This window comes from Amphiura filiformis, chromosome 12 (assembly GCF_039555335.1).
Source record: "Amphiura filiformis chromosome 12, Afil_fr2py, whole genome shotgun sequence".
NCBI classification, from domain to species: domain Eukaryota; kingdom Metazoa; phylum Echinodermata; class Ophiuroidea; order Amphilepidida; family Amphiuridae; genus Amphiura; species Amphiura filiformis.
The window spans coordinates 62,841,593-62,866,399 of NC_092639.1; the positions used below are offsets into that span (position 1 = coordinate 62,841,593).

General features: G+C 36.4%; 1 protein-coding gene across 1 annotated transcript in view; it reads left to right on the plus strand.

The window, feature by feature from the left end:
* The first annotated feature begins 10,186 nt into the window (after positions 1–10,186).
* Positions 10,187–24,807, plus strand: part of LOC140165457 (uncharacterized) — a 40,008-nt gene continuing 25,387 nt past the window's right edge. Inside the window, exons 1-2 of the mRNA XM_072188748.1 lie at positions 10,187–10,363; positions 11,476–11,581. Coding sequence (XP_072044849.1) covers positions 10,288–10,363; positions 11,476–11,581 — 182 coding nt within the window. The 5' untranslated portion in view covers positions 10,187–10,287. The remainder of the gene's footprint in view (positions 10,364–11,475; positions 11,582–24,807) is intronic.

The following is a 24,807-nucleotide window of genomic DNA, read 5'->3' on the forward strand; positions in this document are numbered from 1 at the left end:
CCGCGAGACTATATTTACACGTAACATTAAAACACTTGACTTCTATTGTTCGATGTTATTTTTCGCTGGGTACAAAATGTATCTAAAACCATGCTAAATGTTATTTACAGTCCCAGGTGTAATATCGTGACAACTCATTAATTCCAAAAGGGCCACCAATCCTACAGTCAATCATTGTTCGTAATAAACAAATATTTTTGCTTCCATTTCACGCGGTATTTCATAGCGAAAATTAGTTGCAAATCATACTGATCCAGAATTTTTGGACACTGCTACAGGTCTACCTGGTTATCACCTTCACACTACTTTTTCAGATTCACTTCCAAATATACCCTAGCAGTTTCCTGGATACCCTACATACAAATTCTGAGCCCCATTCGCCAAAAATCAAGTTTTTCACAATTCTTTTGTTCTTATCGGACGACGCATCCATTTATATAATAAATGCTGTATTTCGACACAGTAATTTACAGCAGAGGTCCGTGGCCTAATGGTTAGTGCGCTTGACTCCAGATACGCTATCCCGAGTTCGAAACCCGGTGACCAACTGATTTTTTTTTCCAATGTTTTATTAAACAATTTATTGTCATTAATCAAGGATAACATAATTTTAAACATCCAGTGCTATTGTGATGTTATTTTTTTATTAAAGCAAGTTGTTTGATTCTCATGGAAATTGTTTATTGTGTTAAGGGCCTATTTAAAAACACAGCATAATGTGATACAACACCATCAAGGATCAAAAGAAATCTGAATAACACAAGAAACCAGATCAGGTATTATAGGTATGCAATACGACGTTACTCATTGTTATTCTCATTTAAATATATTTTGTCCTACCACGGGCAAATTCGCATGATAATAGGACAATGATGATTGTGATATGTATGAATGGTTGTTGAATCGATTAAAGGGGCATTTCGTGATCCACAGCCTCATCCCCCACTTTTCCCAAAAAGTTGAGATTTTTACACCACTGGATACCTCTGGCTACATAATGTTTATGTACCAAATATTTCTTTGCAAATTAATTCGTTTAGCAAAAATATCGCCAAATTTGAATTTCGTTCTGGTGCACCAGAACGAAATTACAACACATTGTCTATGGAGCAGTGTAATACACATGATCATGCATAACTCGCAAACGCAAAATCGGAATCAACTGAAATTTTGGAAATAAGCTTTTTCGTGGATATCTACTGAAAAATGTCATAAAAGAGGATGCTAGGATCACGAAATCCTCCTTTAAGAAACCTGACTCTCTGTCATCTTCAGCTATCGTAGAACATGACAATTGTCATACCGTCCCGGTAGGTTGATTACAAACACTCTGTAGGTGTGGAAAATTGTTCCGCTAGTATGGAAGGCCAGCAGGAAAAAAATATCCAAATAACATTTATCAAGCATATATAGTACGGAAGCGTCTATGTGACACAACTTGACAAGATAATTATCTTGCCATGTCGACTTATTATCAGCATTATGTCAACATGACGATATAAAATATCTCGCCAAGACAACTGAACAAACAAGTCAACATGGCAAGATAAATTATCATGCTAAGTCGACATACCAAAAATGGATGTCGTCTTCCCGAAATATATTATTATGCCAAGTCAATTTAGCAACAAATTAATGTCTACATAGCAGGATATTTTGTCACGTCCAGTTGACTTAACAAACAATATAAGTCAACATGGTAAGATAAATTATCATACCAAGGAATAGTAATTTTTGACACCGTATAATTTAAATTATTGAAAAGCATCCTCGGGATGTAGAGGAGGGGGCGGCCCGAAATTAAAGGGAAAATTAAATCTCAAAAGACCGCCGACAACCGCCGCTCAATAGGGATATCCAACTAGATTGCCCCGCAGGGCTACAAAGAACCACAAACCGCGAAATTTGGATATCCAGCTAGATTGCCCCGCAGGACTCAGGAACCACAAATCTTGAAATATGGATATCCTGCAAATTAAAACCACAAACCGCGAAAAACCGCCAACAACTGCTGCTTAATAGAAATATTCAACTATATTGCCCCGCAGGGCTACAAAGAACCACAAACCGCGAAATTTGGATATCCAACTAGATTACCCCGCAGGGCTATAAAGAACCATAAATGGCGAAATATGGATGTCCAACAAGTTTTAAGTATAAATTAGCCCTCGATAGAGGGCAAAGCTTGAAGGATTAGGGAAGTTATTTATTTTTTATTTATATTTATTTATTATGCTTCATCACTGGCTCATATACAATTACAAAGATAAATATATTATATAAATATTGCACATACTAATAATCAAGACAAAGTAAAGAATAAAATGCCAGCGAAAAGAATGGGACAAACAGGTGCAAAATCACCTCTAGGACCATCCCACCTTTCGATTTTTGAAAACAAATTATTGGAAAAAAAAAACCCATCACAGCCCCATCCCAAATTAAATAAGCCTGCAATTCGAGCATCTGCAGTAAGAGCTCCAAGAGCATGTTTTCAAAGAACAAAAATTTTGAGTAAAATGAGAATTCAAAATTCAACCACCCCGGATTTGAAGGAAGAAAAGGAACCGGCTGTCCTTGTAGACAAAGGCAGCTGATTCCAAAGCTGCACAATGCGATTAAAATAAAAAGTCATGTGCGCTTCGGTTTTGCAACGTTGAATTTTGAGTTTAAATGGATCGGCAGATAATCTAGTGGTGGGATGGTCCTTCCCATTCCCTTGGCTGAATTTAACATAATTATTGACATTAATATCATAGTGACCCTCCCTACATCTGTAAAAAACAAGAGATCACTTTTGTCTCTCCTGAGAGTAAGGGGGAGTAAGTCCAAATTGGTAAGCCTCTCCTTATAATCCTGATCAGGATAATGTAAAATGAATTATAAATGAAAGTTATAACCACGAACCGCGAAAGTTGCCTTAACAAACAATATAAGTCAACATGGTAAGATAAGTTATCATACCAAGTAATAGTAATTGTTGACACCGTATAATTTAAATTATTGAAAAGCATCCTCGGGATGTAGAGGAGGGCGGCCCGAAATTAAAGGAAAATTAAATCTCAAAAGACCACCGACAACCGCCGCTCAATAGGGATATCCAACTAGAAAGAACCACAAACCGCGAAACTTGGATATCTAGCTAGATTGCCCCGCAGGACTCAGCAACCACAAATCTTGAAAATTAAAACCACAAACCGCGAAAAACTGCCAACAACTGCCGCTCAATAGAAATATCCAAATATATTGCCCCGCAGGGCTATAAAGAACCACACACCGCGAAATATGGATGTCCAACAAGTTTTAACTATATATTAGCCCTCAATAGAGGGCAAGGCTTGAAGGATAAGGAAAATTATAACCACGAACCGCGAAAGACCTCCAACAACCACCTCAATAGAGATATCCAACGATATTGCCCCGCAGGGCTACAAAGAACCACACACCGCGAAATATGGATATCCAACAAGCTTAAACAATAAATTAGCCCCGATAGAGGACATGGCTTGAAGAATAAAGGAATACCACGAGCCGAGAAAGACCGCCAACAACCGCCGCTCAATAGATATATCCAACTAGATTGCCTGCAGGGCTGCAAAGAACCACAAACGGCGAAATTTGGATATCCAACTAGATTGCCCCAGTGCTACAAAGAACCACATACATTTTAGTTATAGGTATAGCTACATATACTCGTATTTTTTATTGTCATAAATCAAGGATAATATTATTCAAACTTCTAATTTTCGCTTTATTCGTCTTATGGAGTACTTCGTAACCGGATGACTTTTCAAGCTTGGACTTGGAGCTACTCGGCTTCATTCATAAAAAGAAAAGAAATCTACCAAAAAACGTTGACAACGTAAAGAAAGCAGCAAGTTTAAAAAGCCCCCACCTCGGCTCACTTTTTGAAACTTGGTCCCATTTGTAAAAGATACTGATTTAAACTTTGTCATAATTATCAACTTAAAACATTACCAGAAGTGTTATGTATCTTTAATGTGCCGATGCGATATTAAAGTTGTTAGCATTCTGGAACGATCAGAAAGGTTATTATGTTGTTCTTGGCCAATATCCTATATATGTTTTGTTTTATAATAATTATTTCATGATCAAAACGAATAACAAGTAGGTATGTTAATGGCAATGATGCTATTGTTTAAACGTTAAAAACACCGATTTGCTGTTGATATTCAAAATGGGACCAAGTTTCAAAAAGTGAGCCGAGGTGGGGGCTTTTTAAACTTGCTGCTTTTACGTTGTCAACGTTTTTTGGTAGATCCATTTTACATGCATCCATCTCCCAAAAGCTAACACAAAAACATCTAAAAACTCCACATAAATCCAAGTAGTGGAACAGTGCCTAATTTGCATCAATCCAAAATGGCCGCTTATACAGGGGATGAAATTTCAAATTTGGTCAAATTATGCTAAAAATCATGCCATTGTATTTCAGAAAAAGTATAGTTTGATCTATTTCCAATGTACATTTCTTGACTTATAGGGGAAAAGGTCAAATGTCAAAATTTGAACTCTTCAGGGGGGACAAAAAATGAAAAATTCTCTGATTTTGATAAAACTGTTACCTTGTTAACATGACCTTGACCTATTTTGTGATGTTACCTATGTAACAAAACATCCAAAACAATGCAACTTTTATTATTTTGTTTATTTTTGCCAAAGGAACAATTATTTGAAAACAGTTGGATTAAAATTGGAGCATATTTTAATAATGTAAACGCCGTGGGCCCCAAAATGTAACATTTGACCTTTTTGCCTATAACTCAAGAACTCTATGTCGGAGACTGGTCAAACTATACTTTTTCTGAATCCTTTATGAGGAGAGCAATACATTGGTATGGTTATACATATTCTTTATTTCATCATTGGACGCTACTATATTGAGTTATATGCAAATTAGCTAATTAGCATAAAAATGCTCAAATGTTGTCCAAAGTGTATCGACTCTGGTACCAAAAATGTGGCATATTTCATGAGCAGCAATGTATAATATGATCTTTGTATTTTCATTGGACGCTTCTGTTTTAGTTGGTACCAAAATGTGGTAAATTGCATGGACAACATTGTATAATTTTTATGATCTTTATTTCTTTATTAGATCCTTCCACTTTGTTATATGCAAATAGATAATTTGCATAAAAATGGTCAAATGGTAAAAAGCGGATGTCATGGTGGGTTGAGGGATGCCATGGTAGGTTGAGGGTGGATTAAGGGATATCAATGTGGGTTTAGGTGGTGAAAGGGTGTTAGGGTGGGTTAAGTGATGGCATGGTGGGTTAAGGGGTGCTAGGGTGGGATAGATGTTCGTGTTTGCTCAAACATAGCTGTGCCATCTATTGTACTTTCATAATTATTGTCACGCTTTACACCAGCAACATAAATCTTTTGGCACATGTATCACCTTTAGCTGAAAGAAATATTTATCAATTTAATTTTATATTAACCATACTTTAATCCTTACCTGGATATGGTGCCATGGTAATGAAAAATTTCCAAAGCGCTAACTTGAAATTCCCCTGAACAATGAAATAGCTGCCTTTTTTTTAAAAATATCCGTACGTTACTCGCGAAACCGATCCTGGTTGTGATGGTTACATGTGGGTAGACTAGGAGACTGAGCCTATATTGAGCTGCATCCCTGCAGTGGTAAGCAAAAGAGTGTGCAGAGGACTATGGATTGGCTTCGTGCATTATAAATCCCCAAATTTTATTTTAATTTCATTTATACAAACCTTACATTTTCCATCTCTTATTCAAATTTAATCTGATCAGATAAAGTTGTTTTGGAACAGCTTGACCAAACAGAAATTCATATAAGCTGGATCTGCTCTAGAGGAGACGTCGACCACTTCCGGGTAAGATTATCATGTCATCAGTTTAAGTAAACTGAAAGAACTATATCGGGAAACCAGTGGCGTAGCTGCCGGGGTCGCCCCTGACAATCTCAGAAAAAGAGAGAAAAAAAGGGGGGGGAAGATTCGTGATTTAGTATGGTGCGACCCGCATTCTTGATGATTTAAATGTTGTACGACCTTTTGTCTAGAAAACGGGTTTCTTCGCTTTTCCGCAAGGTTGAAGACTAACTTTCTTTCACCGCCTCGGAGAATTTTCTACAGACTCGTAACGTAACCAACCATGTAAGTTTAACGATCATAAATGAAAATGATAGAATCATAGAATGTTACTAGATTTTCGGGGACTGTTACACGTCCTCTTGCAATGCATGCAATCTTTAGGCGCTTTAGGTAAGCTTAAAATTCGGACTAGCGGGGGTTCGGACTGACGGGGTTTCGGACTGACGTGGTGTACGCAATGAGCCGAGCCTAGCTCCGATTCTGACTTGGTACAATGTGACATGCATGATCATGATGCAGGGCTTACCTTTCTTCTTGCGAATTCCTGGGGGCCGATAATTAGAAATAATATGGATGTTAATGAATGATGATGCTATGATGATGATCGATGAAAGTTTTCTGATGATGATGATGTTGATGATATAATTATGATGATCATAATCTATAGTTTACTCTATCAGGCTGGAAGGAAGGGTGTAAAATGAAAATATCTACTAAATTAATCTGTTAATTTCAGTTCACTTCATCATGGGCCCCACCCGTGAAAGATCTTGCCCCCCCCTCCCCCGACAGAGTAGGGTAGCTCCGCCACTGCGGGAAATAAAACATTTTGGAAAGGTTCAAACCATCAAATCTCATCTCATTCCGGGTTGAATAAAAAGTAATAAAGATTATCTTTAACTGCTCTTCATAAACTTCGCTATTTACGACTATTTGTTCTCATAATCTAGGTGCTATATAGCAGTGATGGGTTCCTCAATATTGAAAATGTGGGAAGTCTCTTTGTTGATGGGAGAAAACGAAACGTCATCATCCCCGGAGTAACACCACATACCATATACAGTATAAGGGTAGAAGCATTTCTGCACAATAAACAGGTGAAGACGGTTGGAGAAATTCAAGTGACAACACAGCCAGGTAAAATGCAAAGCTAAACAGGTTTTCACCATGTGCTCACTCAAAACCAGGCTGCATCAAAATGATTGGTACCCATCAATTTCCAATTATCCACCTAATTTGTGACCATGGGCCACGAACCCGGTGTAAAGTCGCCAGTGCTTATTCAGAGATATTGACCAATAAAGCTTACAAAATTCAATAGCAATTTCAAGAGCAAAATTTGCAGTTTGAACACCTATTTCTCAAGCTATTATGCCAAGTGATATATCATTTACAAGCTTGATTTAAAGAGATTTCAAATGTTTAATAATCTAAGAAACGCAAAATTGCGACTCGTCGTGGATATCGGATGGTCACATTTGTAAATACATTTGTCGACCAGATGGTGTTTTTTAGCATAGACCCAAGTGGTTTTAGTTTCCCAAATCTGGTACGCAGTTTGACATCCACCTCTACCATGTCTACTGTTGGCACATTTCTACCCAGAAAACAAAGTCACCCACTTTGTCAACTGGTGTGTTGCCAAGTGTGGTATCAACGCGGGTCTTTTTGGAAATTTTGAGCTTTTAGAAACCAAGGTCGATGAGGGTATCATTAGCATAGCGGGTACATTGTATATTGTATATCCCGCCCATCTGGATTCCATTGCCTAGAATTTTGACATCTTTTAGCACAAAGTCGATGTATATGTAAAATAGGCTTGGAGAGGGGAGACATCTTTGTCTCACACCAACTACTACTTGAAATAATTCGGTGATCTGATAACCATAACCGAGCATTTTGGTCTTACTTTGGATGAGGCCGAACTTTTCTACTCTGATGGATCATATACACTTCCACAGTGCTTTCAACCTTAAAATCAACACGCCTGTCCCTCGCCTTTTCAATAATTTGTCGTGCAACAAAATACTTCCAATCACGATATACTTGCAGGGGTGTAGCCCGATTACTTGTTCGGGGGAGGGGGGGGGGGGTCAATAAAGATTTCGGGGCCAAAAAACATGGATGTTGTGTCATTTCGACTCGGTATTATTGGTGAGATACTTATAGCGGGATTTATTTAGAGTGTAAAAGTTTTCGAGCTTCCAAAAAAAGGACTTCATTTGACAATGTGCGCGTAGCGGGAAACATGTTCGTTATTTTACACTACTTTGGCTAAAGTCGCCCATTGTTGGGTTCATCACCTTTCCTGAGTCCAATACCGTTCTATACTGGCGTTCAATGCTTGAGTCTTTGGTCTTAGCTTGTTCTTGTAAAAAGAATCGGTGATATTCGAAACGGACGCTATTAATAAAACTGTTTTGTGGTTTGTTTTTTTAACCTACAGACATTGTTGAAGTAGAAGAAATTAAGGCTACGGAATTTTTTATAAGCTGGTCTTTCTTTAAAGCAGATGATATTGATCATTACAGGGTATGCTTTTAAATAATTAAAAAAATTACTTATATTTTACTTATTGTAATTTTTATTTTGATTATTACAGTCATGGACAAAAGTTTGGAATATTTTTTATTTTTGTATTAAATGCAGTTTTGAATTATACCAGGAACAGATTTATTGTTCTGGAGTAGTGCTCAGTTGAATTTAATTGAAAGATATGAATGTCCTTTGATGTTTACATCACACAGTTAGTCAATTAAACAAAGAATTACCCGAGGAAGCGCATTACAATGGAAGGATCACACAATCGCAACACTTTTTGGCGGTCTCTTTGTAATCACAAAATGAGATTAAAGTCACTAGCAAACTTGATTGTTTAAACAAAAACTCACTGTGAAATGTTCAGATAAGTCCCTTGCTTGAAAAAACATATCTCCATATTTGGTGTGTCCACCCCTTGCCAGATCAAGGTCATTTACGCGACTTGACATTCCCTCGACCAGGTTTGCCATGGTTCCTTGTGGAATGTCTCGCCAGCAAGCAATGAGGGTTGTCCATGTTACCTATCCCGCGAGATACTTCTGCCCATAAGTTCTCTATAAGGGTCATATCCGGGCTCAAAGCCGACCAGTCCAGGTGTTCTACATTCTCATTTTCTCTGTGCGGCGTGGTGTTGTCATCTTGGGTCATGAAATGGTTCCCGAAGTCTCTTCTTGCAAACAGAAGCATAACTATATCAAGAACATACAGGTATTGGTCCTGGTTCATGTGTCCTTCTAGCATGTAGAAGTGTGATTTCGACGTACTATGAAATGCTCCCAATACTGTGATTCTACCGCCATCTCACTGGACTCTAGGAAGGATATAATCCTCAAGTAGGGCTTGACCAACCCGTCTTCAGACTTTGAATCGGTCATCTTGTCTGTAGAGGAGGAATCAGGCCTCTGCACTGAAGATCACATTACACCAGTGGCATACTGTCAAATCCCTATGTCTCTGTGACCAAAGCAAGCGCGCATGCCAATGTCTTTGCAGAAGTATCGGCTTTCTTATTGGTCGTCTTGCACGAAAACATGCACTAACCAGTCTTTTGTTTACAAGTTTCCTGGCAACAGGAGCGTTTATGGACCTCAGCCATTCTGTTCGTAACCGAGATGTAGACTTCGTGCCATTGCGGCAAAGTCTCAGGAGAGATCGGTCTTCCCTGGCGGTTGTCTTTCGGGGCCGACCTGACCTTGGTCTAGGTGTAGTAGTTCCGGTCTCTCGATGTCTATTAAAAATTTTAGAGACTGCACCGTATGTAATTCCTAAAGCGGTACCAATATCCTCCTGTTTGTAGCCGCGATTACGTAAATCAATGACGCGGGCGTATAAATCTGCGCTCAACTCGTACCCCATGATCAGAAATATCGTATACAATAGACAGATGCAACAAAATAAAGCTGCTTTCTTCACACCGTAATGTAAAAGCCAATGTAACCCTATGAATCATATCGCTATAATAAGTATAATAAGGATGCCCGATGGTTCATTGATCAGGCATAAGAAGCCATTGCTCTACATTAGGTATTGTGTGATATGTAATGGTACCTAAGACCTTGCCAGACACTCGTGATTCATTTTACATGGCTGAGGGTCATTGATGGTAAGAAATCTGCACTTAAAAACAGGGTTATGCAAAAAAAAAATATATATATTCCAAACTTTTGTCCATGAGTGTATTATTATTATTATTATTATTATTATTATTATTATTATTATTATTATTATTGTTGTTATTGGTATTAATTCATTCTCTAATAAAGATTCTATACAGCAATGACAGTTTCTTACATGGTACTATACACAATTTGTTTGTGGATGGAAAAAACAATATGCCATCGTGACAGGTTTGGAGCCCAATACTGTATACATGCTGGTAGTAGAAGCGTTCACCACTGATGGTCGTGTTTTGAGAATCGGAGGACGACGACTGACGACGAAACAAGGTAAATGTGAGTGAGAGAGGAGAGAGAAAGAGCAAGGGAGGGAGCGATGGAGAGACAAAGAGAGAAAGAGGGAGAGGGGTGGAGTCAAGCGACCCTTTCTTTCCCATGTAGGACTAATAATATAAAAAAAGCAGCCAACGATATATACCACAAATGGGTTTTAATTTTAAGGCCTAGTTATTAAAATTGAAAATACAGGATTTACTATGTTATAAACATGGTTAATGACCAATATCTTGCAAAGACATGCAATATGTGACCGTACAGCACGAATGAGCCGTAAATTCCCTAAATTGTATTCTGAGTTACAGTGTAAAATGTGTATGAAGGTGGTATTCATCGGTACCGATAGCTGGCGCGACATCTATCTCATTTTGATAGTCAAACACCAATCAATAATCCTATTGTTGATGAGGATAATAAGCTTCTACCTTAGATGGCTATAGAATTTTTAATAGCGCTGGTCTTTGTTTGCTTTGGATAAATCCTGTTCAAGTGGTGGGTTACCAGGCATTGTATTTTGTATAGGTATGTATATATAACCAACAATTAACAATGAGAGAACTTTCTTGAACCTCGTTGACTTGGGGATGATTTGAAATGACCGCCAATTATGACTGTTTGATATTTATTGCCAGCAATGTGGAAAAAGAGACACACGTAGAAACGAAAAAAGCTACCATTTTATTGAAGGATCAAAGTTCAACAAACCATAACCCCGCTTCTGGATATCGTTTGAAGTCAAATAATATACCATTTTAAAGCTTATGATGTATATTTTCTAAACACGAAATAAAACAAAATTGACCGGGGGAGGAATTTACGGCTCATTCGCCGTGTACGGTCACATATAATTATGCCCCCATGAAAAAAGAGCATAACTGGCACTTTCGTCAAACGTGATCCAAAATAACCACAAGATAAACAGGTATAAGTCGTTCGGTGCTATTGAATAAACAGAAATATTCTTGACACTTTTTATGGAGATTTTCCCAAGCTATTTGTTTTTTGAAACTTATTAAAGATTACTTTTGAAACCGTTCTCCCTCGGCTCGATTTCTGATCCTCTTCAGCATGCATCTCACTTTCATCTTCTTCTATATTATCAACAGCGACCAAGACGTCAGATGTTGCTTTATTAATCGGATGTACTCTCGTTGTCTTCTTTATAATTTTCCTACTGGTCGTCCTTACTGCTTATGTGATCAAGCGTAAAAGGTAAGACCATAATTGTTATGATAAATATGTTTGTTGACAACATTTGAGATACAAAATTGAATAAGCAGTTGTCCAGTCTGCCAAGGTCTCATTAGTCTGAGGAGCTGATTAAAAAACTCGGTCGAGTTTTCCCAAAGTTTAAAAAATAAAAATAAATAACGGTTAGTTAATGAAAAGAATAAGTAAAATTTATCAACGCGACGAGGTTTATTCCACTATTGAAGTCCGCTATTGTATTCTATTCATAAATGCGGAAATAGCTGGGATACACATTTATTAATTGTCTCTACCGCCGGTAGTTCGCAATTATCAACATTTAAATAATTCAATACTCATGGTTGGGGTGGTTAAGAGGCATTATCTGTTATTTTGGAGAATTTTTGTTAAATGTTTGCCAAAAAAAAAAATGGATTTCCTTTAAACTTTCATATTTGATGGACCTTGACCTGAAACAAGCACACATGAAATAAATTTGGGAAAAATATCCCCGTTGCCATGGTAACAGCCAAATTTTCATTTTAGGCCTATTTTCACAATTTTGCATTTTTCAGCAGTCAATTTTTCAAGTTTTGAAGCCAGTGTTACTAATATACACAATATATATATACTGTTTTCTTTGTAAGGTATGAATAGGTCGAACCTTAGATGCCGCATTGAAAGTATAAAAATAATCACCAGATGTCAGGGTGGGTTATACCATTTATTTGAAAGAGGGGTGTTTTTCAATTTTTTCAAAGTATGAAAATATACCAACTTTGTATAGCTCATAAACCATATGGTAGTGCTCCGATTTCAACATCGACCACAGCATGTTGAGATGATACATTGGTCTTATGAAAAAGTTACATTTGAGCTTGGGGAAAACACATCTGTATATACAGTGTTGCCAGACATTTTCCTATTTTTCGAAATTCAACACAAATCTCACCTTAAGTTAAATGATGTGAAAATGAAACATCATCCTTTCAAGGAACATTTATTAGAAAGAGAGTTTTTATTCATATCAAATTTGATCAGTTATAATGGTCAGTGTTGTTCTAAACCACATGGGTGTTGCCATAATTGGGGTTTTATTGTGATTTGTGGATATTTTCAACTTTTTAAAAGTTATAAAAATACCAAAATGCATTTCTATAATAAAGAAAGAAACATCGACCTCGTCATGTTGAGATGATACATTGGCCTTATGAAAAGTTATTTTGATCGGGGGGGTAAAACATCAGTTTATACAGTGTTGCCAGATATTTTCCTATTTTTTCAAAATTCAACACAAGTCTCGCCCTAAGTTAAAAGATATGAAAATGAAACTTCACCTTCATATGGAACATATCTTTTTAGAAAGAAAGTTAATTTCATATTCAATTTGATCATCTGGGATGGTCAGTGTTATTCTAAGCCATATGGGTGTTGCCATAGCTGGCGTTTAATATGACAATATTTAGATATTTCCAGCTTTTTACAAGTCTTAAAAATAGTACACACCTTTAAAATTATTGAATGAACGCAATATTAAGGTTATAAATTAACCTAAGAACACTTAGTATGTGAATTTAAATTTTAAATTTGAGTTCGGAAAATATTTCCTTCTATACAGTATTGCCAGATATTATCACATAATTCAAAATTCAACATATGTTGAGCTTTTTTCAGCTTTTTTTTCAGCTATTTTTCAGTCTTAAAAATGCCAAAATACAATGGCATACATTCCTAAAATAAAGATGTGAAAATGAAACATCGACCTCATCATGCTGAGATGATACATCGGTCTTATGAAAAATTTACATTTGAGCTTGGGGAAAAACATCTGTTTATACAGTGTTGCCAGATATTTTCCTTTTTTTTCTCAAAATTCAGCACTAGTTTCACCTTAGGTTGAAAATGAAAGTTTATTAGAAAGAAATTTACTTGCATATTAAATTTGATCAGTTGTATAAATGGTCAGTGTTGTTCCAAACCACATGGGTGTTGCCATAATTAGGGTTGAATAGCGAGATGTGGTTATTTTGAATTTTTTACAAGTTTTAAAAATACCAAAATACCATGGTATGCATTCCTTAAAAAATATGTGGAAGTGAAACATCAACTTCACCATGTTGAAATGATACATATTTGGTCTTATGAAACATTTACACTTAAGCTTGGGGAAAACATATGTTTATACAGTGTTGCCAGATATTTTCCTATTTTTTCGAAATTTAACACAAGTCTCACCTAAAGTTAAACGATGCGAAAATGAAACTTCACCTTCTCAAGGAGAGTTTATTAAAATGAAATTTACTTTCATATTAAATTTGATCAGTTGTATAAATGGTCAGTGTTGTTCCAATCCACATGGGTGTTGCCATAATTAGGGTTTAATAGTGAGATGTCGATATTTTTATAAGTCATAAGGGTTCAAATAGCGACGTTTTCACATATTTTTGTGGACCTGAGAGCACATCAGACATATATTGAAATTTGCGATATAATACAAATTTTATGGCAAATGATTAAAAATTGATATTTTTGAAATTTAACAGATCTCAAAAGTAAATTGTATAAATCTAGTGATATGTACTTAAAGTGTATGTAGCTGGAATGAAAAGCCGTCCATATGAAAATTTGACCTTTAGTATTGAAGATATAGATTTTTTCACCAAAACACCTAAGGTCTTTTGGGGAAAAATCTATTATCTTCACTATGAAAGGTCAAATTTTTCAATTAACAATAATTAATTGATTAGTGGTCGGCTTTTCATCCCAGCTACATACATCATTAGTACACATCATTAGATTTATTAAATTAACTGTAATATGTCAAAAAATAAAAAAATTCAATATGCATAATTTACCCTAAAATTTTTATTGTATCGCGAATTTAAAAAAATCAAAATTATTTTATATCAGAAGGACATTCCTCGTATTCAAAATGCAATTTGGTATGTCTGATGTGCTCTCAGGTCCGACAAAAATACTGTGCAAAGGTGGGTGACCAACCCCTTAAAATACAACACAGAAAACATCAAACATGTATACTTTAAAATATACATAAAAGCCATAATATTTTTACCAATATACACATACTAGCTAGGCTAAAATAAATTAAAATAACATAAGATTGTTACATTGCAAAAAGATGCATATAAGAGTAAGATAATGTTTAAATTACGCCTACCCCATATTATTAAAGCACACATCCCAACTATACTTGCAAAAAAGATATGGGGAAGAAATGGGCAAAAAAACTATATAGATCCAGCAAATGTCTCGAAAGATATGAGAATACAGCTCAACTGATCATACTTTTCCTACATTCGACCTTGCATGATTTTTTGAGTTGACACAGTCATGAAAATAACTAGAGATATTTGACAGACAATTAGTAGCCCAGTTCTGAACCTTTTCATTGATCATTCATAACAATAGGTATCTGATGGATCAGTGAAGATAAGAAGGATTATAATATATCCGTAACCTTGATATTATAGTACATCTCGAGGAAAAAGTGCAATGGACATGTTTTCATTTTATGTTTCAAATATCCCGCGCATGAAAATTGAGTATTTAACCCAAAATGGAAAATGGAACAATTTATTGGAAATCTGTTTTAACAGATTTTTTGACATCTTTTTCTGCACTGTATTATACCTAAATTAAGAAATTTGATAAATATTCAAAGAAAATATAAGTCATCCAAAAATGTTGATTTTTACACATTTTGGGGCAAAAAAGGAAAAATAAGCAAAAGTATCAAAATCTGCTTTAACAACTTCATTCATCAGTCATAACAAACGGCCTACATGCTTAATTTCTAATAAAATATTGAAATTGTGAAAAATATAGGTATTTATTGATTTTCATGTTTTTTCTTGTAAATATGCTAATAATATGCAAATTATGAAATTGCAAAATAAAGTTTCTACATAGCATACATCTTTCAAGTGTGATGTTCAAAATGACTGACATCAAAAAGAGATTCAATGAAATGTAAAGGTGTAGTAACAATTTTGGCATGGACTGTCTGGTTAGGCAAAGTACGGTAAGTTGAGCTGTAGTCAAAGACAATAACGCACAGAACCTTTTCACAGCCAGACAAATTAATGTCCAGTTACCTTTCCCAAGAGGAGCTCGCAGGAGAGTCGAAAGTATGAAGAAGAAATGACCATTGAAATGTTGCATGATATTGTTGCTAATTCTCTGTCATTCAAGCACCCCCTGCTCATTGATGACATGAATTTGTATGAGCTTGTAAAAAGGAAGCAACTAAAATTAAGCTTTCAAGACTGAAGGAGATTTATATGAACACTTTTGCAGATACTTGCAGGGTTAAAGCAAAATAAAAAATCACCAAATGTTGATAAAAGTTGTCTGAGGAAATACCCGTTTCAAGTAGAAAAAGAGGTCTACTGGGCACAGTATACCTATGACATGACGCCGGAGGGGGTTCTCCCTGGTTAAAGGTATACGGGCATGTGCCACGGTTTTGGGGGTACCTTAGCAATTTTGGTATGTCGATTGGTGGGTTTACAGTGGAGACAATACACCAAATTGGGTGCATTAAGGCAAAAGTGCCCATAAAAGCGCCAAATTAGGACAAATGTGTGTGCTTTTTGGGTGTTTTTGTGAAAAATTGAAATACTATAGCTGTAACTTTAATAAGGTGTCATTTTAAAATTGAAAATGTATCCACATTTCACTATTAACTCCATTTATAGTGGCATCATCTATGTGGTTTATTCATGGCAGCGATTTAAACAATATAAATCCTAAAGTGAGACATACATTGAATTTTGAATATATGTGATAATAACTGGCAATACTGTATAGAAGGAAATATTTTCCGAACTCAAATTTAAATTCACATACTAAGTGTTCTTAGGGTAATTTTTAACCTTAATATTGCGTTCATTCCACAATAATTTTAAGGATGTGTACTATTTTTAAGACTTGTAAAAAGCTGGAAATATCTAAATTGTCATATTAAATGCCAGCTATGGCAACACCCATATGGCTTAGAAATAACACTGACCATCCCAGATGATCAAATTGAATATGAAATTAACTTTCTTTCTAAAAAGATATGTTCCGTATGAAGGTGAAGTTTCATTTTCATATCTTTTAACTTAGGGCGAGACTTGTGTTGAATTTTGAAAAAATAGGAAAATATCTGGCAACAGTGTATAAACTGCTGTTTTACCCCCCACCCCCAAATCAAAATAACTTTTTCATAAGGCCAATGTATTATCTCAACATGACGAGGTCGATGTTTCTTTCTTTATTATAGAAATGCAAGTTGGTATTTTTATATGAAAATATCCACACCTCACAATTAAACCCCAATTATGGCAACACCCATGTGGTTTATCTGGCAACACTGTATAAACTGATGTCTTACCCGCCCCCCAGATCAAAATAACTTTTTCATAAGGCCAATATATCATCTCAACATGACGAGGTCGATGTTTCTTTCTTTATTATAGAAATGCATTTTGGTATTTTTATGACTTGTAAAAAGTTGAAAATATCCACAAATCACAATTAAACCCCAATTATGGCAACACCCATGTGGCTTAGAACAACACTGACCATTATAACTGATCAAATTTGATATGAATAAAAACTCTCTTTCTAATAAATGTTCCTTGAAAGGATGATGTTTCATTTTCACATCATTTAACTTAAGGTGAGATTTGTGTTGAATTTCGAAAAATAGGAAAATGTCTGGCAACACTGTATATACAGATGTGTTTTCCCCAAGCTCAAATGTAACTTTTTCATAAGACCAATGTATCATCTCAACATGCTGTGGTCATTTATTTCAAATAAATGGTATAACCCACCCTGACATCTGGTGATTATTTTTATACTTTCATTGCGGCATCTAAGGTTTGACCTATTCATACCTTATAAAGAAAAAATCATATTTATAATGTGTATATTAGTAACACTGGCTTCAAAACTTGACAATTTGACTGCTGAAAAATGCAAAAATTGTAAAAATAGGCCTAAAATTGAAATTTGCCTGTTACCATGGGCGGGGATATTTTTCCGAAATTTATCCCATGTGTGTTAGTTTGAGGTCAAGGTCCATCAAATATGAAAGTATAAAGAAAATCTATTTTTGACCGTGGCAATTATATTCTCAAAAATAACAGATAGTTCCTCTTAATACGGGGCGTTAAAACCAGTAACCGCAAAATGTGGATATCCAACTATTTTGCCCCGCAGGGATGTAAAGAACCATTAACCGCGAAATATGGATATCCAACTAGTTAGCCCCGCAGGGCTACAAAGAACCACTAACCACGAAATGTAGATATCTAACTAGTTTGCCCCGCAGGGTTAACGAAAGAACCACTCACCGCGAAATATGGACATCCAACAAGTTTGCTCCGCGAAATATGGATATCTAACAAGCTGTTTTAAGGGACCGTTCACAAACACTTGTAAGGGAGGGCCTGATGCAAAAAGGGGGCCCTGAAAATGTTTGACCCTCCTAAGGGGGGCCCTGAAAAAAAATTACTACAAATTTTCCTGGAAAAATTAAGTTTATATGCTTTTCTATGGGGTTGACCCATAATTTTCATGTCAAAAAGGGGGGCCCTGAAATTGTTAAGGTCTGTAAAGGGGGGCCCTAAAAAATTTCGCGATTATTCATTTTTGCATCAGGCCCCCGTCCCCTTACAAGTGTTTGTGAACGGTCCCTAAAAAGGGTGAAAAGCCACACAGGAAAGATTTTTTCAACTTTGGCCCATTTTTACATTTTGAAACGTTTTGTGGTATATATAAATTATGGAGTAAAACATATTGCTCCATTTGTACGCTATTCAAAAGGTTATGCCATAGAACTTTTTTAATGACCCCCGTAAGCTTTGTGTCGCGTTTGGCACTCGCTTTTAGACAGTGTCGGGATCCAAGGGACTAAGGCAGTTCTAAACTGGACACGTAACCTTATAAAGGGAAAATTGCAAACATTACACATAACATTAAATTCTTTCAAATTGGACTTTATTTTGTCCACTATATATTTCAAACTTCAAATAATTTTACTTTGTGTAGCAAATATGATTTTGAATTTCCAATTCATTATCCAAATAAATACAATGTTTTAGGACAGACTTGTTGCAGTCTAAAAAGTTTTTTTATTGAATTATCAGTATTGTAACATGGTAGACTTGGAACAAATCTTAATTAATTTTTATTCTAAGAAAAAAACATTAAAATGAGCAGAAATTTGCATAATTTTGGCTAAATTTGGATTGGTAATGATTAGTAATATTAAATCCTACAATTGTATCACAGATGGCAGATATCAAAAATTGTTTAAATGATTTTAATTAGCATTTTTATAGAGTTATACTGGCATCATTTTCAGTGATGTGCGCCCTTATAATAATTTGCTGATGCGATATCTGGCGATTTGCACGATGGTCGAATTCAGCACCTTTGAAGAGCTAGCGTTTGAACTTGAAAATCACTGTACTGTGAAAGCCGAATAGATTTCATGATGGAATTTGAATGTCTGTGATACTAGTGATGTGAGTAATTATGATTGTGTGTGTGTGGGGGGGACATAGACCTGTATATTCAGTATTTAAGCTTATAGATTTCATGCACGTTAAAATGCAAGGCTGTTGATAATGCACTTGTCAATAGAAACCCTGACCCTGTGATACTAGTGATGTGAGTAATTATGATTGTGTGTGTGTGCTGGGGGGTACATAGGCCTGTATATTCAGTATTTAAGCTTATAGATTTCATGCACGTTAAAATGCAAGGCTGTTGATAATGCACTTGTCAATTGAAACCCTGACCCTGTGATACTAGTGATGTGAGTAATTATGATTGTGGGGGGTGCATAGGCCCGTATGTTCAGTAGTTAAGCTTATAGATTTCATGCACGTGAAAATGAAGACTGTTGACAATGCACTTGTCAATTGAAACCCTGAGTCCCTGACCCACTCCAACCACTGCCTGCAGTGCAGATCAGTACCCGGAACAAATAGCCGGGCAGTTTATTATAACAGACGGGCATTGACACAAAATTTGTCCCTGTAGGGCCGGCCATGTGTTGTTTCCCGTCGGTCCGGGACTTGGCGGGGAGTTTTAACATTTTTGAAATTTAGCCCTGGTATAAGTCCCAGCCACCCATCCCCTGGTACCCTGGCCATAAGGGGGGCTGGAAATTCACAGCTGCATATAGCCATATCTTTGATAACATGGACAAGTATAGTGATGATGTACATTATACAAATGATGAGATATCCTCTAAATAGGCACAATTTCACGGCTTTACCAGACGCGTAATGTTGCGAGTAAATTAAACGCCATTTTGTGCGTAGGAAGTTGCAATTAAAAAACTGCGATAATTTAAAATGACTGCAATTTGCAATGAAAAGCAAACCACCAAAAATTTCTCATTTGTAGATGTACACACATTGGTATGCATATAGCCTCTGGCATTGGCCAATTTGTCCTTGTACTATAAAAAGACCATGCACATTCTTCATATGAATCACAGGCCTATATTCACATAGCCATACATGTACCTGTACAGATGTACACACACCCACACAAACAACTGTATTTTATCCAAGGTAATTGCAGACCCTCCTACATACGGTACCCTATAACCCTAAACATGGGCCATAACACTAACCGTAATTCTAATCCTAACCCTAATCCTAACCCTAATCCTAATCCTAACCCTAACCTAACCCTAATCCCAACCTTAACCCTAACATACCCTTAACAGGCAAACCCTAATCCTATATCAACTTCCTAACCTTAGTCCAAATCCTAATCATATAGCCTTGGAAGGGGGGGGGGGTGCTCCTTTTGGAATGGATAATAAATTGGACATTCAAAATCATACTTGTTACACAAAGTGAATTTAATTTCAAGTTTGAAATATATCTGGACTTAGTAAAGTCCAAAATGAAAATAATCTCTGTTGTAATATGTAATCTGACAAGCAAAATGGATAGCAATTATCCATGCTGGTCAGCACTGGGATGGATAAGAGCTATCCATTATTTTCCCATTTCACTTGTATGCATGGATAACTGCTATCCAAGCCTTGGGCCAAACACATGTAAACTGAGAGGCAAAATGGATAGCAATTATCCATGCTGGTCACTCAGCACTATGGATAAGAGCTATCCAATGTCCATTTCACTAGGGCTATCCATGCATGCATTGGTCAAACATGGATAACTGCTATCCAAGCCTTGAGCCATACACCTTAGAACATTAAATTCTTTCAAATTGGACTTTATTTTGTCCACTATATATTTCAAACTTCAAATAATTTTACTTTGTGTAGCAAATATGATTTTGAATTTCAATTCATTATCCAAATAAATACAATGTTTTAGGACAGACGTGTTGCAGTCTAAACAGTTTTTTTTATTGAATTATCAGTATTGTAACATGGTAGACTTGGAACAAATCTTAATTAATTTTTATTCTAAGAAAAAAACATAGATAGCATTAAAATGAGCAGAAATTTGCATAATTTTGGCTAAATTTGGATTGGTAATGATTAGTAATATTAAATCCTACAATTGTATCACAGATGGCAGATATCAAAAATTGTTTAAATGATTTTAATTAGCATTTTTATAGAGAAAAACTGGCATCATTTTCAGTGATGTGCGCCCTTATAATAATTTGCTGATGCGATATCTGGCGATTTGCACGATGGTCGAATTCAGCACCTTTGAAGAGCTAGCGTTTGAACTTGAAAATCACTGTACTGTGAAAGCCGAATAGATTTCATGATGGAATTTGAATGTATGTGATACTAGTGATGTGAGTAATTATGATTGTGTGTGTGTGGGGGGGACATAGACCTGTATATTCAGTATTTAAGCTATAGATTTCATGCACGTTAAAATGCAAGGCTGTTGATAATGCACTTGTCAATAGAAACCCTGACCCTGTGATACTAGTGATGTGAGTAATTATGATTTGTGTGTGTGTGCTGGGGGGGTACATAGGCCTGTATATTCAGTATTTAAGCTTATAGATTTCATGCACGTTAAAATGCAAGGCTGTTGATAATGCACTTGTCAATTGAAACCCTGACCCTGTGATACTAGTGATGTGAGTAATTATGATTGTGGGGGGTGCATAGGCCCGTATGTTCAGTAGTTAAGCTTATAGATTTCATGCACGTGAAAATGAAGACTGTTGACAATGCACTTGTCAATTGAAACCCTGAGTCCCTGACCCACTCCAACCACTGCCTGCAGTGCAGATCAGTACGCGGAACAAATAGCCGGGCAGTTTATTATAACAGACGGGCATTGACACAAAATTTGTCCCTGTAGGGCCGGCCATGTGTTGTTTCCCGTCGGTCCGGGACTTGGCGGGGAGTTTTAACATTTTTGAAATTTAGCCCTGGTATAAGTCCCAGCCACCCATCCCCTGGTACCCTGGCCATAAGGGGGGGCTGGAAATTCACAGCTGCATATAGCCATATCTTTGATAACATGGACAAGTATAGTGATGATGTACATTATACAAATGATGAGATATCCTCTAAATAGGCACAATTTCACGGCTTTACCAGACGCGTAATGTTGCGAGTAAATTAAACGCCATTTTGTGCGTAGGAAGTTGCAATTAAAAAACTGCGATAATTTAAAATGACTGCAATTTGCAATGAAAAGCAAACCACCAAAAATTTCTCATTTGTAGATGTACACACATTGGTATGCATATAGCCTCTGGCATTGGCCAATTTGTCCTTGTACTATAAAAAGACCATGCACATTCTTCATATGAATCACAGGCCTATATTCACATAGCCATACATGTACCTGTACAGATGTACACACACCCACACAAACAACTGTATTTTATCCAAGGTAATTGCAGACCCCTCCTACATACGGTACCCTATAACCCTAAACATGGGCCATAACACTAACCGTAATTCTAATCCTAACCCTAATCCTAACCCTAATCCTAATCCTAACCCTAACCTAACCCTAATCCCAACCTTAACCCTAACATACCCTTAACAGGCAAACCCTAATCCTATATCAACTTCCTAACCTTAGTCCAAATCCTAATCATATAGCCTTGGAAGGGGGGGGGGTGCTCCTTTTGGAATGGATAATAAATTGGACATTCAAAATCATACTTGTTACACAAAGTGAATTTAATTTCAAGTTTGAAATATATCTGGACTTAGTAAAGTCCAAAATGAAAATAATCTCTGTTGTAATATGTAATCTGACAAGCAAAATGGATAGCAATTATCCATGCTGGTCAGCACTGGGATGGATAAGAGCTATCCATTATTTTCCCATTTCACTTGTATGCATGGATAACTGCTATCCAAGCCTTGGGCCAAACACATGTAAACTGAGAGGCAAAATGGATAGCAATTATCCATGCTGGTCACTCAGCACTATGGATAAGAGCTATCCAATGTCCATTTCACTAGGGCTATCCATGCATGCATTGGTCAAACATGGATAACTGCTATCCAAGCCTTGAGCCATACACCTTAGAACATTAAATTCTTTCAAATTGGACTTTATTTTGTCCACTATATATTTCAAACTTCAAATAATTTTACTTTGTGTAGCAAATATGATTTTGAATTTCCAATTCATTATCCAAATAAATACAATGTTTTAGGACAGACTTGTTGCAGTCTAAAAAGTTTTTTTATTGAATTATCAGTATTGTAACATGGTAGACTTGGAACAAATCTTAATTAATTTAAAAAAAAAAAAAAAAACATAGATAGCATTAAAATGAGCAGAAATTTGCATAATTTTGGCTAAATTTGGATTGGTAATGATTAGTAATATTAAATCCTACAATTGTATCACAGATGGCAGATATCAAAAATTGTTTAAATGATTTTTAATTAGCATTTTATAGAGAAAAACTGGCATCATTTTCAGTGATGTGCGCCCTTATAATAATTTGCTGATGCGATATCTGGCGATTTGCACGATGGTCGAATTCAGCACCTTTGAAGAGCTAGCGTTTGAACTTGAAAATCACTGTACTGTGAAAGCCGAATAGATTTCATGATGGAATTTGAATGTATGTGATACTAGTGATGTGAGTAATTATGATTGTGTGTGTGTGGGGGGGGGGGGACATAGACCTGTATATTCAGTATTTAAGCTTATAGATTTCATGCACGTTAAAATGCAAGGCTGTTGATAATGCACTTGTCAATAGAAACCCTGACCCTGTGATACTAGTGATGTGAGTAATTATGATTGTGTGTGTGCTGCTGGGGGGTACATAGGCCTGTATATTCAGTATTTAAGCTTATAGATTTCATGCACGTTAAAATGCAAGGCTGTTGATAATGCACTTGTCAATTGAAACCCTGACCCTGTGATACTAGTGATGTGAGTAATTATGATTGTGGGGGGGTGCATAGGCCCGTATGTTCAGTAGTTAAGCTTATAGATTTCATGCACGTGAAAATGAAGACTGTTGACAATGCACTTGTCAATTGAAACCCTGAGTCCCTGACCCACTCCAACCACTGCCTGCAGTGCAGATCAGTACCGGAACAAATAGCCGGGCAGTTTATTATAACAGACGGGCATTGACACAAAATTTGTCCCTGTAGGGCCGGCCATGTGTTGTTTCCCGTCGGTCCGGGACTTGGCAGGGAGTTTTAACATTTTGAAATTTAGCCCTGGTATAAGTCCCAGCCACCCATCCCCTGGTACCCTGGCCATAAGGGGGGGCTGAAATTCACAGCTGCATATAGCCATATCTTTGATAACATGGACAAGTATAGTGATGATGTACATTATACAAATGATGAGATATCCTCTAAATAGGCACAATTTCACGGCTTTACCAGACGCGTAATGTTGCGAGTAAATTAAACGCCATTTTGTGCGTAGGAAGTTGAAAAAAAAAAAACTGCGATAATTTAAAATGACTGCAATTTGCAATGAAAAGCAAACCACCAAAAATTTCTCATTTGTAGATGTACACACATTGGTATGCATATAGCCTCTGGCATTGGCCAATTTGTCCTTGTACTATAAAAAGACCATGCACATTCTTCATATGAATCACAGGCCTATATTCACATAGCCATACATGTACCTGTACAGATGTACACACACCCACACAAACAACTGTATTTTATCCAAGGTAATTGCAGACCCCTCCTACATACGGTACCCTATAACCCTAAACATGGGCCATAACACTAACCGTAATTCTAATCCTAACCCTAATCCTAA